The 17,776-nt window shown below is 46.3% G+C and overlaps 1 protein-coding gene across 1 annotated transcript in view; it reads right to left on the bottom strand.

Moving 5' to 3' along the window:
• ALK (ALK receptor tyrosine kinase) overlaps nt 1-17,776 on the bottom strand; it is a 319,074-nt gene that overhangs the window by 58,270 nt on the left and 243,028 nt on the right. The window contains exons 7-9 of the mRNA XM_068153686.1: nt 16,003-16,134; nt 14,892-14,992; nt 2,299-2,468 (exon numbers count right to left, since the gene is read on the bottom strand). Coding sequence (XP_068009787.1) covers nt 2,299-2,468; nt 14,892-14,992; nt 16,003-16,134 — 403 coding nt within the window. The remainder of the gene's footprint in view (nt 1-2,298; nt 2,469-14,891; nt 14,993-16,002; nt 16,135-17,776) is intronic.

Genomic DNA, 17,776 nt, shown 5'->3' on the forward strand with positions numbered 1-17,776 from the left:
CTTTTCAAGAGACACCAAAACTTCCAAGTGTTCCTTGCTTCTGTCTTAGTCTCCAACACACTCCTTTCCTCCAGTGAATCCTGCTTTCTCTGGTAGTGATGGGAAAGCAAAGGTGTCAGCCCCTCATTCATCATAGTCAGCACCATGTTAGCACTTGAATCTGCCACAAGAACCACTGCTAGCCTGGCTCCTAAGATCAAAGTATTCTCTGCCTGACTGTGCAACCAGAGAGAATTCAAAAGAAAGCAATAGTAGAAGAGCACAGAATAATTCAGGTACAAAACATTCCCCTGTCACCATTAGGAAATAAATGGCATAAATAATAATGGCCAAATACACCATTCTTCAAAGGAAATGCAGCTGAGGGGGGTGAAGCAAGCAGGTGTTTTCACAACTGGTGCTTCAGCAGTGCCTGCACAAGAAGCCCAGTGCCGGTATTCCTTCCCTCTTTGACGCACACCTATTAATTATGCATTCAAGACCCAGGCGTTGGACTGGCAGCCTACCTGCCTCCCCGAGAGCCGGCAAGATAAAAGACATTCAACACAATGTTTGCTCAAACTTCTTAAGAGGCAAAATAGCTCTTAATGAAATCCATTCTTTCTAGGGCACAGACTTGCAAAAAAGCCACCAGGAAGGACACTTAGTGATCACAACACGAATGGCACAGCCGAGGGGCCAGGGCAGCAGGGGGTGAAGTATGCCTTTGTCTTCTCCATAAACAGTATAAGCCAGAGCACACACACAAAAGTAAACTAGAGTATTGTCTCAAAGCCAGCTTGTAAGAAACAGCTAAACCAACACTCCTTAGATAAGCATATGCCACCAGGCTGAGCCTCTGCTACCAGACAACCTTTTATGATTAAAGCCAGAGTACTGTCATAAAGGAGACAGTCCTTTATTAAGCTGAGCCTCCTGCTATAGTAAACACCAAGGTGTTCAGATGCATCCTTGTTTGATTTTGCAGCAAGTTCTTCTTCAATCTTTCATCCTCACACTGAACACTGGGGAATTTGATGCCCAGAAAAAAACCCCATCAGCTATGGAGCTCACATCCAGCTCCAGTGAACCACACAAGAGGATTGAACATGCTACATAAAACAGTGTGTGAGGAGAATTATTATTGCCGGTTGATGAAATGGAAACACAGACATTTAAACACCTTGCTGTAGACTGCTCACTGACCCAATCTGTGAACCAAGACCACCACTCAGGAGTTCTAAAATTGTTCTAGAATTGTTCTAACTATTCAACTATTCACATTCCTCCCTGAGAGAGTCCTCTCTTGTAAATCAGCCTTAAGAACGCCTCAACAATGTCACCTTTGCTTCCCCAGAGACAGCTGCCTGAGGGGTGTGGTGGAAGACCCTTGGAACGTGCATCATCATCTCTACCTATCAGGACTGAAGCTACCCCTGAAGGGGGAGATGGTGGAAAGATTATGCAACACATCCCCACCTGGCCTGATCAGCCCAGGGATGTGTAATGATGTCTGAACTGGGCAGTGGCCCACCCCTGTGTGTAGGATCCCTGCAAGCATACAGGAAGACTCCCTGGAGGCCAGACCTGGAAGACAGTGGGACTAGGGTGAGGGGCCAAGGGGGGGAGCTGCAAAAAAGTACTGAATAAAACCCCTGAGTTATACCAGCTTATGGGGGAACACCCCCATGGCTCAGCCTGGCAGCAGCAACCCAGGGTATCTCCCCACCACCACCAAAGGACCATGCTGTGCCTTCTGCAAGAGAGAAGGCCTCCACTGAAAACAGCACACACCGGAAACATCACAGGACTTGCCAGCACCCTTGGACAACACAAGCCACAAAGGACTTGAATTTTGGGATCTTTCTCTCTCTCTCTCCCTTCCTCCAAGCTGATGAAGTGACTTGGCAGCACCCTTCCTCAGACCTCCTCCAGGCAAAGACAGAAAAGTGTCTTGTGGGGTGATAATATAATTCCTTTCCTGCTCTTTCTCCCTCTTTCTTCATTTCCCCTCTCCCTCTCTCCCTTTTCTCCTGTCATCTCTTCCATTTGATTTATCCTTTAATGCATAGCCTTGCTTTTGATACTTGGCCTCATTTGTGCCTTATTTTCACGCATGGGAATGTTGTAAAAAAGCAAAGCTCTCCCTCCTCTGCCAGGCCAAGACACCTGCCTCTAGCAGAAGATTTCTCCTGGTGACCAAGTGCTTCACCTCCCTGAGGGAACAACTTCCAGGAGTAACACTGGCCCTTTCACTGCCAGGCATCTAGTGGTGAAATGACAGATCAGCATGAAGGAGAATGATGAGAAGACTCATACCTGTCCAGTACATCTGGGAGAGGAAAGGTCATCCACTGCCATATTCCCAAACCTTCGCTGCTTTCTGAATGCCAGAACATTCGGCTCTGCTCCTTTCCTGTCTTGTTCTCCACCAGCACCAGGGAGATATTTCCCAGCAAGACTCCACGGATGAGCCATGACATTCGTAGCTAGAAGAAAGAGGACACAGGAGATTCAACATCACAAACATCAGCCAGAAGTCAACAACATTCCCAATGCTTCTTTCATTTGTTTGTTTTCTACTGGGAAAAAGCTGATCCTCCCTCTCTCACACTCCTGTAATGCATTTAGGAAGCTCCTCAGATGTGGAAGCCTGTAATATCTATCATGATGATGTTTAATATTGGAACTACTGGCCTTCCTCTTTGGTAAGGTTGAGTCCAAATACCTCTCTGCTTTCACATACCTGTCTGTAATGTCCAAGGGATAAGCTAATTATCTACCACTACTATCACAGAATGGTAGGGCTTGGGAGGGACCTCTGGAGATCATCTAGTCCAACCCCATTATCAGCAGTACAAAGATCAAACTCCCTTAAGATGCCACATAAGTGATTCAAGTGAAGACTGACAACTTTTCCAGCAGTAAACTTATATATTCTGGCAGCAGCACATGCACAAGGAGAATAGCTGCAATAAGCAGGCATCATTAGTAATCACATCCTCATGCCCCAGACACTCTTCTTAAAAATCAGTTTTCCCTTGCCTCTTTCCAAATTTCTGCAGACTTTCCAATTAAATTTCAGTAATAATTACATTTATTATTAATTAAAATACCTTAGAGAAGCACTCTCCTAACATTTTTGGTAGGTTTAATGTGAGTCCATTTCCAGGCATTTATCCTTGAGTAGTGTTTTCACTTTATGACTTTCAACCTCTCATTTTATAACTTTCTATCCCTCATTTTGTAACTTCCTACCCCTCACTGTGTGAAGAGAAACCCAGTCCCTTCTACAACATGCTAGGAGCAGAATCCACAATGCATGGAGATAATCCACATTTTCTGGGAAGCAGAGATAGCTTTTTGTTGATGAAGAGCATAACACCAAGAGAGCAACACAAGAGAGAAGTGGACCTGCTGCAGCGGGTGCAGAGGAGGACCACCAAGATGATCAGAGGGCTGGGAGCACCTTCTCCTATGAAGACAGACTGAGAGAGCTGGGGCTGTTCAGCCTGGAGAAAAGAAGGCTCCAGGGAGACTTTAGAGATGCATTTCAATACCTGAAGGGGACCTACAGGAAGAGTGGGGAGGGACTGTTTGGAAGGGCTTGGAGCGACAGGACAAGGGGCAATGGTTTGAAACTGGAGCAGGGGAGATTTAGGTTGGACATCAGGAGGAAGTTCTGCACCATGAGTGGTGAAATACTGAACAGGTTGCCCAGGGCTGTGCTTGAGGCCCCATCCATGGAGACATCCATGATCAGACTTGATGGGGCCCTCGTCAGCCTGATCTAGCTGGAGGAGTCCCTGCTCAATGCAGGGAGGTTGGACAAGACGACCTTTAAGGGTCCCTTCCAACCCAAAGCACTCTGTGATTGAGTAAAATACACACATGTATGACATGCAGAAGCTGGGTCTCATCTCATTGTCCAGTAAAGCTGAGAATACTTAAGGAACATTTTTTTAAAGCTACATGAAGACTGGATTTTCTGGACAGAAGAAAGCATTCAGCACAGTTTCTGGCACCCACACATGTTAAAAAACCAGGCCTCTGGTTTCTAACACTTCAAACCCAACACTTATGTCAGGAGGCTGGGAATGAAATGTGCATTTTACAGAGGAATACCTGATAACATTTCATTCTTGCTTGCTTTGACAGCACAGAATATTCATCTCCATTTCTAGCAACAGACAGATTCTGCCTGCTTTTCCTATCTCATGGTGGAAGTATTCAACCTCTAGCAGAGAAAGAAAATCTTCTTACTGATTGTCCCCAGGTGAAACACTTTTAGGACCCTAATGCCAACTCTGCTGTAATGTAATTTCTAATCCAGGCAAACTGGAGAAAGTCCACTGTGCCATGTTGACAGTTCAGAATTTGAGATATGTAAAGCCCTGAAGCTCCTACTATGCAGGAGCTGTCAGACCTCTGCCTCTCCTGGAGCCCTGCCAGACCATAAGAGGCAACATCTACACGATCAGAAGTGAGAAAAGAGCAAGCCTTTGAGAGCTATTAGCGTAACACTAGAGCAAAAGCTGAAGCAATTGCTGAATTGGAATGGATGCCTTTGCACACATGTCAGCTGTTTGAAGGAAAGAAGCAGTTGGCATTGGATGTGGGAGATCAGCTCGTTGGCAGAGTGCAATATGCAGACCGTAATGAACTGGCTCTGAGTGAATCGATTGGCACTGTGTCCAAATGGGCATTTTTGGCTGCGATTGCCATGGTTTCAAAGCTTCACAGCGGGGCAGTCCAGGTCTTTTCACACCTGCTGAAGTGAACCAGAGCAGATGATGAGCTGGATACCATAGTAAGGACTTCTGAATGGGGCTGGCATTCACTCTACAGAATACGCTGTCGATGATGGCAGATGGTACCACATACGTGATGTGTCCTGTAAGTAGTGCAGTGGCACATTTGGAAACATCTGAATCAGGGCTGTTGGTGGCATAGCCCTCACATCAGGCATCCAACATTTCTCTCTGTGTTAAAGCAGTAGCAAAATATTCAGAAGCTAGAAACATCACTGAGAAATCAATTAAGCTTTGCAGGTAGAAATTGGCTCGATGGCACCTTGCTTTCTGGCTTTAGAACCCACCCTGGCTGGTGATTAGCTGCTCATATGCAAACCCACTGACTCAGTAAATGAAACGTTCTAAACTGATTTGGGGGAAATAAAAGAGAGAGAGAGCCCATGGTAAACACATAGCATATTGAGGCAAAACTTGGGTCAGAGAGCCACATGTGCTGTACTGCAAACACCACCTGGAAAGATGCCTCCTGAAAGTCCCCTCAGCCTCTGGGTCTGTGGCATTTCCACACTGACAAACAGGAGACTCAGCTCATCCAAGGATGAAGACAAAACCCAACCCTTATCAACATCACAGAATTGCCTAGATTGGGAAACACCCTTAGGATCATCAAGTCAAATGATTAGCCTAATACTGACAAGTCCTTGACTGAACTATGTCCCTAAGCACTACATCTACACAACTCTTATGTACCTCCAGGGATGGGGACTCCACCACCTCCCTGGGCAGCTTACTCCAAATCCTCACAACTTCGTAATATCCAACCTAAACTTCCCTTGGTGCAACTTGAAGACATTCCCTCTTGTTTTGTCACTGTTACTTGCTTGAATAGACTGATCCCCACCTCTCTACAACCCCCTTTCAGGCAAGGTGTAGAAAGCCATAGGGTCTCCCCTGAGCCTTCTTTAGTCCAGGCTAAACAATGCCAGCCTGGCAGGTTTAACAGCGAGGTGAGGAAAACCAAGGGGGGTAGATTTGCTAGCACAAACTGCACCATTTCAAGATCACCTGAGAACAGAGACTTGCATTTAACTTCCTTATGCACAAAAGAAATAAAATATTGAGAACTTTCTGGGTGAAGTTTGGGCCTTTGAACTTACACTGCTGAGCCTACTTTAATGGCCTGAAACATTCCAGCATGAATTAGAGCTTAGAAGCCTGATTAAGGACCAGTGACACACTCTCACAGCAGCATGAATAATACATTTCTCAGTGTTTTGAGAAACTCCAGAGAGTTGCTAGTTTCTTTTTCCTCCCTTTCTGAGTGGCAATGACCTTGACTATTTGCATTATGGTCCTGGCAGGAAAAGCTACCTCTCCATCCTTAGCACAAAGAACCAAAGAAAGAGGAAAAGATAAGTGCACTTCAAACAGGGCTTTGGGGTAAGGTATTTTAAAGACTACAGAGAACAGCCTACAGACATCCTGCTCCCAAGGAACTTCACTAGTTGGATCCCCCTGAGAGCTACCTTGCTACCCACATCCAACTCAACACCACAGGCTTGCATCTTGTGAGGCAGCACTTAGTTCTTATGCCCCCAATTGTTACTCTCCACCTACAGTATCTGCTCAAAGGAACTGAGCAAATTTCCATTCCCAGGAACAGTAGATTCTTGACATACAGACATTTGGTTGAGTCATCACCCCTGGATGTGTTTAAAGGTTGTTTAGATGTGGTGCTTAGTGATGTGGTTTAGTGGTGAACTTGGTAGAGCAGGGCTAATGGTTGGACCTGATGATCTCAAGGGTTTTTTTTGCAGGCTGAATGATTCTATGATTCTATTTGTTTTTCTGAGAAACATAACTCCTGTCTTGGGTCTTCTTCACTAGATGCAAAACAGAAGTTGTTTTCAGATGTGAATACACTGACCCAGGATATTTAAGTGGCCAGCAGATCAAGAGAGGGGATTCTGCCCCTTTACTCTCCTCTGGTGAGACCTCACCTGGAATGCTGTGTCCAGAACTGGAGTCCCCAACACAAGAAGGACATAGACCTGAGGGAGAGGGTCCAGAGAATGGCTGTAAAAATGATCAGAGGCACCTCTCCTATGTGGACAGGTTGAGAGAGTTGGGGTTGTTGAGCCTGGAGAAGAGAAGGCTCCATGGAGACCTTAGAGAGGCTGCCTGGTACCTGAAGGTACAGGAGAGTTGGGGAGGGACTTTTTATAAGGGCCTATGGTGACAGGACAAGAGACAATGCTTTTAAATCAGAGCAGGGTAGATTTATATTGGATGTTAGGAGGAAGTTCTTTGCTATGAGGGGGTGGAACACTGGCACAGGTTGTCCAAGGAGGTGGTGAAAGCCCCATCTCTGGAGACATTCACAGTTAGGCTTCATGGGGCTCTGAGCAACCTGATCTAGTTGGGCATGTCCCTGAGGGGGGGTTGGGCTAGATGAGCTTTAACCATCCCTTACAATCCAGTGCACTCTGTAACTCAAAAGTCAGGCATTGGAGAACCTTGCAAAACACCTTGAATAGAAACTGAAGCTGCAAGTTGGACGACACAGCACTGGACAGTAGCTGAGGACACCTTTGGGAAGTGTCAGTAAGTTTTGTTCATGAATATGAACTGCATTTGAGGCATGAAGTTTATCACATTAGCAATGGTTTTGCTGTTGTTGCTGTTCCCTCACTAGAAATGAAGAAATGGTTGCACACAACAGCACAAGCAAAAGTATTTATTAAGACTGCTCAGCACTTCAGACTCAGACCCTTATGGATATGAAAGATGACCCAAAGGTCTTATTCCTGGGTTGTGTTTGGCCAGATGAACAACTGTGGATGATGTGAACTGTAGTCTGCTGGTGCTTCTGCTTAGGACTCAGTTGTGCAAAGAAAAACCTTAAGTAAATGATAAATTGCCAATCAACTGATATGATCGTGTCGCTTTAAAGTGTCTAGGCAGGCAGAAGCAGCCTGTGCTTTACAGGAGCACATCCCCACGGCTTTTCTTCTCACACTGTGTCTTACTTATGCTTACTGTTATAGAATAAGAAGCTCATAAAACCTCCTTCTTTTGAGGAAACCAACAGGCATAAATTAAAGGTGGCAACAAAAGAGAAAGAAAAAGAAAGTTTGTAATGATGCTGCCAGAGTACCATGGAATGAATCACACAGTCACAGGATGTTAGGGGCTGGAAGGGACCTCCACAGATCATCCAGTCCAACTCCCTGCCAGAGCAGGGTCACCTAGGACAGGTCACACAGGAATGCATGCATGCAGGTTTTGAATGTCTGCAGAGAAGGAGATCCCACAACCTCTCTGGGCAGTGAAAAAGTTTTTCCTTATGTTCACAAGGAGCCTCCTCTGCTCCAGCTTGCACCCACTGCCTCTTGTCCTATCATTGAACATCACTGAGCAGAGCCTGGCTCCATCCTCCTGACACTGCCCTGCACATCTTTATAAACATGAATGAGGTCACCCCTCAGGCTCCTCTTCTCCAAGCTAAAGAGACCCAGCTCCCTCAGCCTTTCCTCCCCGTCTTTGTGGCTCTGCACTGGACTTTTTCAGGCAGTTCCCTGAGGTCCTTCTTGAACTGAGGGACCCAGACCACAATATTGCAGATGGGCAGGAAAACCTCTCTAGACCTAAAACCTACAGCCTTTCTAATCCACCCCAGGATGTCCTTGGCCTTCTTGGCCACAAGGGCACATTGTTGTCTCATGGGCATCCTTCTGGCCACCAGGACTGCCAGACCCCTTTCCCCAGCCTCTACTTGTCCATGGGGCTGTTCTTTCCCAGATGCAAGACTCTACACTTGTCTAGGTCTTCAACCAATTTCAGATATTAGCTCCTTCAAACCAATGACGTGGTCAGAAGCCAGGTGGCAAAGGAAGCAAGAAAAGATAAAGACAGTGTCCAGACTTCAAAAACAAGCCTGCAGAATTAGAAGAAGAGGATGCTAACAACATTATGCAAAATGAAGCACATGAAAGGCTGCACTACAGGCATATGTATGTTGCATTTTTCATGCTCATAAATGTTCTGAGTCAATGTTATTACTGTGTACCCTTTCAAGTTACTTAAAGCTGAAGGGAGAGGGGAGAGAGAGAGATCCTCTGCAGGTGTCAGCACAGGGCTCAGAATGCACTCCAGGAATGATTTATAGTATTGATTTACATGCTTTAAAAAAATAACCCAGGACCTAAAACCCCAACACTTTTGCATGGAGAACTGAACTAATAGCTATGGAAGATGAGCACATCCTTCTGTCTATAAACCTGGATGCAAAGACAAACTTCAGCTATGCTACTTTACACCAACACATTATATTTATTTTCTAGAGGGAGTGTGTTTTCAGTCAAAGAGTAATTTCAGGCTTAAAAGAAGTCTGCATCAGTTTAGAGGCTTTCAAGAAATTGCTAGTTGAAATGTCACAACAGCATCAGAGAAAGCCTTACATTATTTCAAACACGGTCAAAAGCACAAAGCTCTTTTACTCTCACAGAAATCTATTTTCTTGTTTGTTTGGTTTGGGTGTTGTTCCCCCCCACCCCCCGCACAACTATAACCTTTAAAATGTTTGACCAAAGAGCTAACAGGGAAATGGAATACTCAGGCTCCCAGTCACAGTGCAGTGCCTCTTGCAATGAACCACCTCCTCTTGTGGAGATGTATGCAATAATACTTGAGGCTAAGTTCAAGTTCAGGCAACACTACCTCTGTGGTCATTGCCCTCCTCCATGATAGCCTACACCAAAACCACCTGTGAGGCTTCTGCTTCTCAGATATGGCACTAAGGTGTGTCACACAATCACAGCATCACAGAATGACAGGGGTTGGAAGTGACCTCTGCAGATCATCGTGTCCAACCCTACTGCCAGAGCAGGTTCACTCAGAGTGGGCTGCACAGGACGGCATCCAGAAGGGCTGGGGATGACCCCGGAGATGGAGACTGCTGCTTCTCTGGACAGCCTGGTCCAGTGCTCCACCACCCTCAAGCTAAAGAAGCTCCTGCTCATGTTGAGATAGAGCTTCCTATGCTCAAGTTTGTGCCTGTTGTCTCTTGCCCTGTTACTGGGCATCACTGAAAAAAAGACTGTGCCCATCTTCCTGACACCCACCCTTGAAGTATTTATAAGCATTGCTAATATCTCCCCTCGGTCTCATCCTCTCCAGGCCAGAAGGCTCCAATTCTCTCAGCATTTCCTCACAAGAGAGATGTTCTAGTCCCCTGTTCATCTTTGTAGCTTTTTGCCATACCCTTTTATAATAGTTTCCAAGCCTGTCTCACTTATAGAATAAACCAGGTTGGAAGAAACCTTCAAGATCATCGCGTCCAACCTATCACCCAACACCACCCAATCAACTAGTCCATGTAACCAAGCACCCTGTCAAGTCTCCTCCTTTTCAAGCAGTCCCCACACTTCTTGAACTTGGGAGCCCAGAAGTGGCCACAGTCCACCAGCTGAGGCCTCAGCAGGGCAGAGTAGAGAGGCTGAGCAAAGCACAGCCTGTCTGAAAATCAGTCTCCAGACTGTTCATGTTTCTGCAGTGACTTTCAAACAGAACAGCCATTACCCACCACAACATGAAATCTCTCTGGATGGATATAACTGCCTCTGCCCAGGCAGGAACACTCTGTACCAAGCCCTCACAGAATGTAGCAGTCCTAGACCAGGTCTTAAATCATTAATGACATAAGTCCAAACTCCTCTGGAAGACAAAGGTATGACTCTTGTCATCTACAGGCACCCCAACATCCTTTAAAGCCTGAGGAGGCAGATGGCAGGGAGCATCTCTGAAAAATGGAATGAAAAGCAGTTGAAAGCACCTGACTCTACACTTGTACAGCAACAAAGCTGAGACTAAGGGAGATGGTATTGCTTCACTGTCCAGGTGTATGGGGGGCCAGAACTGAGTCTCCAGCTTCCACATGAAGGCAAGCACTCTCCAGGTATCTGCAGTGCTCCTGTGCCAGCTCTCAGACATCTTTGCAAAGTGCTGAGAAGTCAGTGGTGATTATGTTCTGGAGCCTGTGCACACCTAGGGCCTACCAGCTGTGGCAAAGCAGTTTGATCTTGCCATGTGTGTGGCTGGGATGACAGCCCTTCTTTGGACTTTAATTGCACTGTGGTGCCCCAGACTCCCAGACAGCAGTCCAGCTACTGACAACATGCATATGGATTTCTTCTTCAAATGAGGAAATGTCTAACCACCCCTCAGTCTTCTTTGCCCTGTCAGCCTTGTGCAGGCCAGCTGACTCCCGCTCAGAGGAAGGGAACTGCAGTGTGAAGAGAAGGGGCAAATAATGCTGTGCTTTACTGGTGAAGCTCTAGAAGTTCTGCCTTTCAATCAGGCCACTGTTTGGATTCATTCTCACTGTAAGCAGGAGTGTATGCTCAAGTGCACATGCATCTCCCCTTTCTGGCTACTTCAGGGTAATGGAGCATCTCCTCATGGACTATTCATACCACTTCCTGAAGTCCCCCAGGGTTTAGCACAAGTGCCACAGTCTCCCTCTTCCACATAAATCGGGTTTTAAACACACAGTTAATGGGGTCAATAGGCAAAGAACTCTCCTGAACATGCAACATGAGAAAGATCACAAAGCCTATGGCTGTGCTGCAGAGAGAGTCTCTGAAGCCAGGATACTCTAGCCAAGGTTTAATACAACAACAAAGAAAGGGAAAACCAACTGAACCACGAACAAAGGGCAGCAGGACAAACTAAGGGCTCTGACTTGCCATAAGCACTGAAGAACAAAGGAAATGTGAATATAAAGCTCCTCAAAACAAAGAGGAGCAAGCTACAATACTGTACACAAACTGCAAGACATACTAAGGCAAACCCTAAACCCGTGTGGGAAAGTACAAGCTGTGTTTATTACTGTATCTCCCCTCTGCATTTTTACCCTCTTCTGATCTTTTAATGCATGTGGAGCAGTACAGAGTTCAGGCTGATTTTTGGGTTCCTGAGTTAATGAGAAGCCTCCTGCAGGGCAGGGGAAACACCAGGGAAATACAGCCTGCAAGCAGCCCAGCATGACCAACCTGAAGCTGGAGAGAGCACAAGACAGAGGGTCGGGCTGGTCCTGCACATGGCAACAATGTGTATACCAAACACCATTCAGGCTCTGGACTCTCCAAACGCTGCTGTCAGCACTGCTGCCAACAGCTGCCCAGAACCTCAGCAGGGGAAGTGTTTGTACCAGGCCACCCCTCAAACTTCCAGGGTGTTAGCAGTCATTTTCTCAAAGTCATCTCCCTTGCCAGTCTATCATGGTGGAAGATTAAACAGCCAGGCTGAGGGAGGAAAAACAAGCCTGAAGCATTAGCAAAGTCTTTGTGGCTGGCACCCACTGTGGACTGCTTGACTGTCTCCTTATCAACATTGAGGCCTGGCTGTACAGACATTCTGTTCAAAAACCCAGAATGCTCCACAGCCTGGTAAACTGCACTGCAGGTAATGCTCCTCCTGCTGAGGCTGAAGTTATTAATTCCTATGAACACCTCAGGCTAAAAAGCAGGGTGTCAGCATTCGCCATGTCTGACATGACCAGATAAAAGCAATTTAAGGGACAAGGGGAAAAAATAGTAGTTTCAGTAAACAGCAGCTCTAGGAGTGCCCTAGAGCTTTCATGTAGCAGAGAGAAGAGAGGGGTGTCAAGATCAGCATATATGGGATGTCTGCTGGCCTCCTTGCTGCTCTCAGGGCTTGAGGCATGGGCCCTTTGGTAAAGTCTTGTTCACAGAGCAGGGGGTAAGCTCCACACACCCAGGAGAGGTGGATCACCTGAATAGGCAGGGCAGGATTCTCAGTCTCGCCTGCAGGAGTTCAGCTGAGCTGGGCATGTTGATACTGGGGTAGACATGGAGGAGGAAGGGTGTTAAATGACAGGCTTAAGGACAGTCTCCATCATTAATATATATTGGTGCAGGATGTGTATCTGAGCCCAATCTCTCTGGGGTACTGGAACCAGCTGTCAGAGCAAGCCACTATGTAAGTGAGCATGCAAGGAAAGCAAGGATCATGTGAGCTGCATCAAGTACAAGTGGGAGGGCAGGTTTATGGCTTGCTCTGACTGTGGAAGAATAAATGGGTCTAATTTGCACACACTTGCTGAGATCCCTTTGCCACATGAATCATGAGTGAGTTTTGTCATCGGGATTTCAGCTGCCAGAGAACCTATCGTGGCTGTGACATGCCAGGTGGAGCTGTCAGCAGTGACAGGTAGAAGTGCCTGAACTTGAGCCAGTTCAATTGGGAAGTGATTAAGGGTGAATAAATACAGGACAGCATTGTGTTATTTTCACAACCTCTTTTCTGACTATAATGTCACTATAAGGAAGTCTGTTGGCACCTATTGGAGGAAGTAAGTGTGTACTGGGGGGGGAATATCTCCTTTTTCCTCTTGTGTTGTGCTGAAAAGTGCAATTAAATTATTCTGCTCACAGACAGATTATTCCAGTAAAACAGAATCCGAAGCCACCAGGGACTCATTGAGAAGAGCAGCTCTTGCACTATGTGAAAAGGCAAGAGACAAAACACTTGCCAAACTCCTTCACCCTTTATTAGCGACAGCTGCAAGGCTGGATGTGTCCGGATGCCTCTGAAGCGCCAAGGGGAGTGGCGGAGGTGGGATGGCACGTGAGCAGATGACATGCATGGCAGCTTCTCCCCTGACAGCAAGTTTAATTACTGCCACTCTTGTATGCACAAGGAAAAATACACAGATACTGGAGAATCATTCACCCTGGCTCCTCTGTCAGGTGGATCATAAAAAACACTCGCTCTTGCTGGTCCATGGCACAACAAGGTCTTAAAATATTCACCATCTACCTATGCCTTTGTTACAGGAGGGAGGAAAAGCAAGGGAGGGTGTATTTCCTGAAGAAGGAGGGCATGTAGTGATAGGGTGAGAGGGAAAGCACTGAAGCTTGAGTAGATTAAATTCTTCGCAGTCATGGAACAGGTTGCCCAGGGAAACTGTGGATGCCCCTTCCCTGGAGGTGTTTAAGGCCAGGTTGGATGAAGCCTTGAGCAACCTGGGCTGGTGGGAGGTGTCCCTACCCATGGTAGGGAGGTTGGAACTAGATGATCTTTGTGGTCCTTCCCAACCCTTAGCTTCTGTGAATCTAAGAATGTATCAAAGACAGCCAAACCAGATGTCCTGTATGAACTGAGACACCCACAGAAGTGAACCGAACCAACCCGAACTTTAAGTAAAACCATTTCCTTCTATGTACTTTCACTCAATGATTCCTTTCTTTACCCTTGCTGCATTTGAAGATCACTGGAATAGGGAAAATCTGATTCTTTGGTCTGTCCGGTGCTCAAACAACAAACTGTGCTCTGCTAGGATCAATTTTACCAGATTGCTGTGCGCTAGGCTCCAGAAGTTTCTGTGACATTTCAGGGTGACCATTCATGGTGTGAAATGCTCTAAGCCACTAGCCATGCTTCAAAGTCAGAAGTTATACATAAATCTTACCACCAAGAAGATGCAAGCAGGTCATCTTAAGCTGCAACTTAAGAGTTAAGTACAACTGACTCAGGAATGACAACCAAGTGCAGTAGCCTGGTAAGCTTTGCTATTCTTGCTTAAGTTGATGTCTTAGGAATGTCAATGGCTTTTCTACTTGAGTGTGGACCTGGTTCCCTGCTAGATGGATTTATCTCTTCAGCACTCCTATGAACAATCTGGGGCTGAAGTGCAGCATGATACAAGACCTGCCAGCTCAAATCCCAGCTGTGCTAGAGAAAGCATGCACTGCATTTTCTGAGCAGCCCAGGGGCAGTCCTGAAGCCTGTTCTTTCCTGCATCTTGCAAATGCAATGTTTGCTCATGCAATAAGCTTCTTCCTCTTCCTACAGCATATACACCCAATTAGGAGGAGTGCAATACATCATTTGAGGCCATACAACGAGCACAGGAGCTATCAGGCTTTTCAGAGCACATTTTTATGGCATTCCAAGCAGATAGCCCTATCTTACCCCTGCACACAGGGGCATTAAATAAGTATGTTTTATAGATAAGCCAACAGAGAAAGCAGTTGCTGTGTTACTGACCTAGTGCCTATGCTTGGAAACCACAGAGTCAGGCAGACACAAAAAACCTCTGCAAATTGCAGAAGAAAAGAAGACATCACAACTTACCTCACAGGGGGAGTTCCTCAAAGGGGCTGGAAATGCAGTGCTGGTCATGACAGTGTGTGCTGCTGCTGGTACTTTGCTGGTGTTAAGCAGGAGGGCACAACCTGGATAAAAGAGCAGGAAGAAGGTCAAACAGCAGAACTCACCTTCTGGCTTCAGGGTCAGCAGAACCTCCCCAGAACCTATGTTAGCTGGCTCCTACTGCAGGGAAATGCCAGAGTGCAGAGGTTCCCAGAACTAGACACAATACTCCATGTGAATCAAGAATCAGTGCACTTGCCAGCTCCTCACAGTACCTTCTTAAAGGCTTTTTCCCCTCCCTCACTTTGTGGTGTGCAATACTTGAGGCTAAACCACCAGATGGCATGAATCAGAACAGCTGCATTGTAGCCCATACCAGTTCACTCAAAAGTAGATAATCTAACTCTGGATCTAACTTTCTAAAGCACTTGTGGGATTATACATTAACTGTGCTGTTAACTGATGCTTGGTGCCTCAGCAACAAATGCCTTCAATGTTTTATGGCCTTGCATTAGGAAAGTCTTACCCTGGCAGGCAGCCTGGTTGCCAAAACTCAACCAGCAGTAGTTCAGTGTCCCAGCCTTCAATGGTTTGTGTGAGAAGGACTACAAATGAACTACTGGGCTTTGGGAAGGAGAACTAAGTATACAGTAATTATACATAGAAGTGAAACTCGGGGCAATGGAGCAAAGAGAATGAAAATTAGCATGTGAGCAAGGCAAATTAGGATGTGAGCAGGGTGAAAAAGAAGCAGTACAAATAAACATAGGAAGTAAACAGGAAAACTAGAAAGAAAAAAACAGATCAGTATGAAGGAAGTTATGAAGGAGGGTCACACAGATGGTGGGGTGGTTGTGGAGTTGTTCAGAAAGGGTCATGATCTGTACCCACTTGTGGAAGCCTGGGGTACCACTCTGTGACCTCAAGACTAGAAGGGAGCATAACAGTCAAGACAGAGTAGAAAATGGCTTTTTTTCACTGGAGGCTGAATCTGTAAGTAGACAGCAAAATGTACCTTGTGTTTTCTTTCCTCTCCCCACCACTTGTGCACTCTTCTGTTCTTTCTCAGCTCTTACTCCTCACTCTTACTCACCCTCTACTGAAGGGAGACGGCTGTGCTCGGGGCTGCCAATCCGCCACGGGGAAGGCTGGGAGACAGAGGAGCTCTGCACCCAGCCACAGTCGCCTTCTTCAAACGAACAGTAAAAGCCAGATGGAAGCTTTTCTGCAGGGGGAAAAAAGCACACAGGTGAGTGGAGGAGGAGACTCTGGGGCACACAGAGAAGCTGCAGTGACCATTCTGACCCAGTTTTCCCAGGACATGTGGGCACCCCCACAGCTGCTCAGTCCTTTGGTGAAGAGTCATGCACGTGCCTGACCGTGGCAAGCGAAACAACACCCAGACTGTGACTGACTACCCCTCAACACTTTGACAAACCTAAGTGAGAGCACACATCTCACTGTACACTCTGAGGTCTCCTAAACAGGGAATGAAAATCACATTACAGTGAAAATCATATTACAGTGGTAGTAACCCTAACTAACCCTTTACCTTATAAACAGGGTAGTGAAACACTGGAACACGTTGCCCATGGACATCCCATCCATGAAGACATTCAAGGTCCAACTCAACGGGGCCATAAGCAACCTCATCTAGTTGGAGATGTAGCTGTTTACTTCATGGGGGTTAGACAAGATGACCTTTGAGGGTCCCTTCCAACCCCATGCATTCTGTGATTCCAGGATTCTAAACAGCTGGCTTCTACAGCTCTCCATGTTTGCACACACTCAGGGTTACATCTCGGAGATGGTTTTCCTAACTACTACTTCTGCAGCACCACAGAAGGAAATCTTGGAAAGGGACAAGGTTCTGACATGATTCCCCTTCCTTCTAGCCTACGTCCCTAGTCAGCCCAGCTCAGCACCACGACCTCCTCTCACTGATACAGCCTGAGGAAAAGCAGTGAATCCTTCCGTGCCTGTGAGTCTGCTGGGGGAGATGAATGGATGAAAAGAGGATGGTTTATTTTAAGCCATACTTTCAGGCTTTGACGCCCACCCAGTCTGTCAGTGGCTTAGCACTTCAGGCAAGTTTCCAGCTTCAAACAATAAAGATCCACGAACATTTTTTTTTTGCCTTTAAATTAACCAGTGTAAAAGTAATAGTTATCCTATTCAAAGCAAAGAGTTAACTCCATGCCTCTCATCTCCTTCTCTATCTACACTGTAAGTTTGCACTGCTCCTTTTGCCCTGAGCCACGTGAGCAGTTTGCTTGGCTAGGAACCAGCCATTTCCTTCAAAACTCATGAAATACTTTTTCCCATCATCCTCAATCAACCCTCACTGCCTCCTCCTTAATTTCTGCTGTGTCCAGTTCTACCTTGGCATTTCCCTCCTTCAACATGAGGCCAGATTCTGTACCTATTAAGCAAGCTTGGCAGAAAAGGTAGCCTGTAAAATGCCACCAAAAATCAGTTCTACTGTACCCTCATTTTTACTTCTAGTGAATCATTCATGAGCTTTAACACAGATTCCGCACCCAGGGTGCAGCTGGCAACTCTGTCAGGAGCTTGAATCACAATGTACTTCAGAGCAACAAATCTTACATCTATGGCTCTTTAGTAGGGCCAACCCTGGCAGCTGAGATGTGAGAGCTATGTGTTACTGCTACAGAATTACAGAATCAATTCAGCTGGAAAAGACCTTCAGGATCATCAGGTCCAACCAGTATCTAACTCACCCAAGGCTGGTGCTAAACCGTGTCCCTCAGCACAACATCTCTGCCTCTTTTAAACACCTCCAGGCATGGGGATTCAAGCACCTCCCTGGGGAGCCTATTCCACTGTTTGAGAATCCTTTCCATCAC

This window comes from Melanerpes formicivorus, unplaced genomic scaffold (assembly GCF_026170545.1).
Source record: "Melanerpes formicivorus ecotype bairdi unplaced genomic scaffold, bMelFor1.0.p_v2 SCAF_26, whole genome shotgun sequence".
NCBI classification, from domain to species: Eukaryota; Metazoa; Chordata; class Aves; order Piciformes; family Picidae; genus Melanerpes; species Melanerpes formicivorus.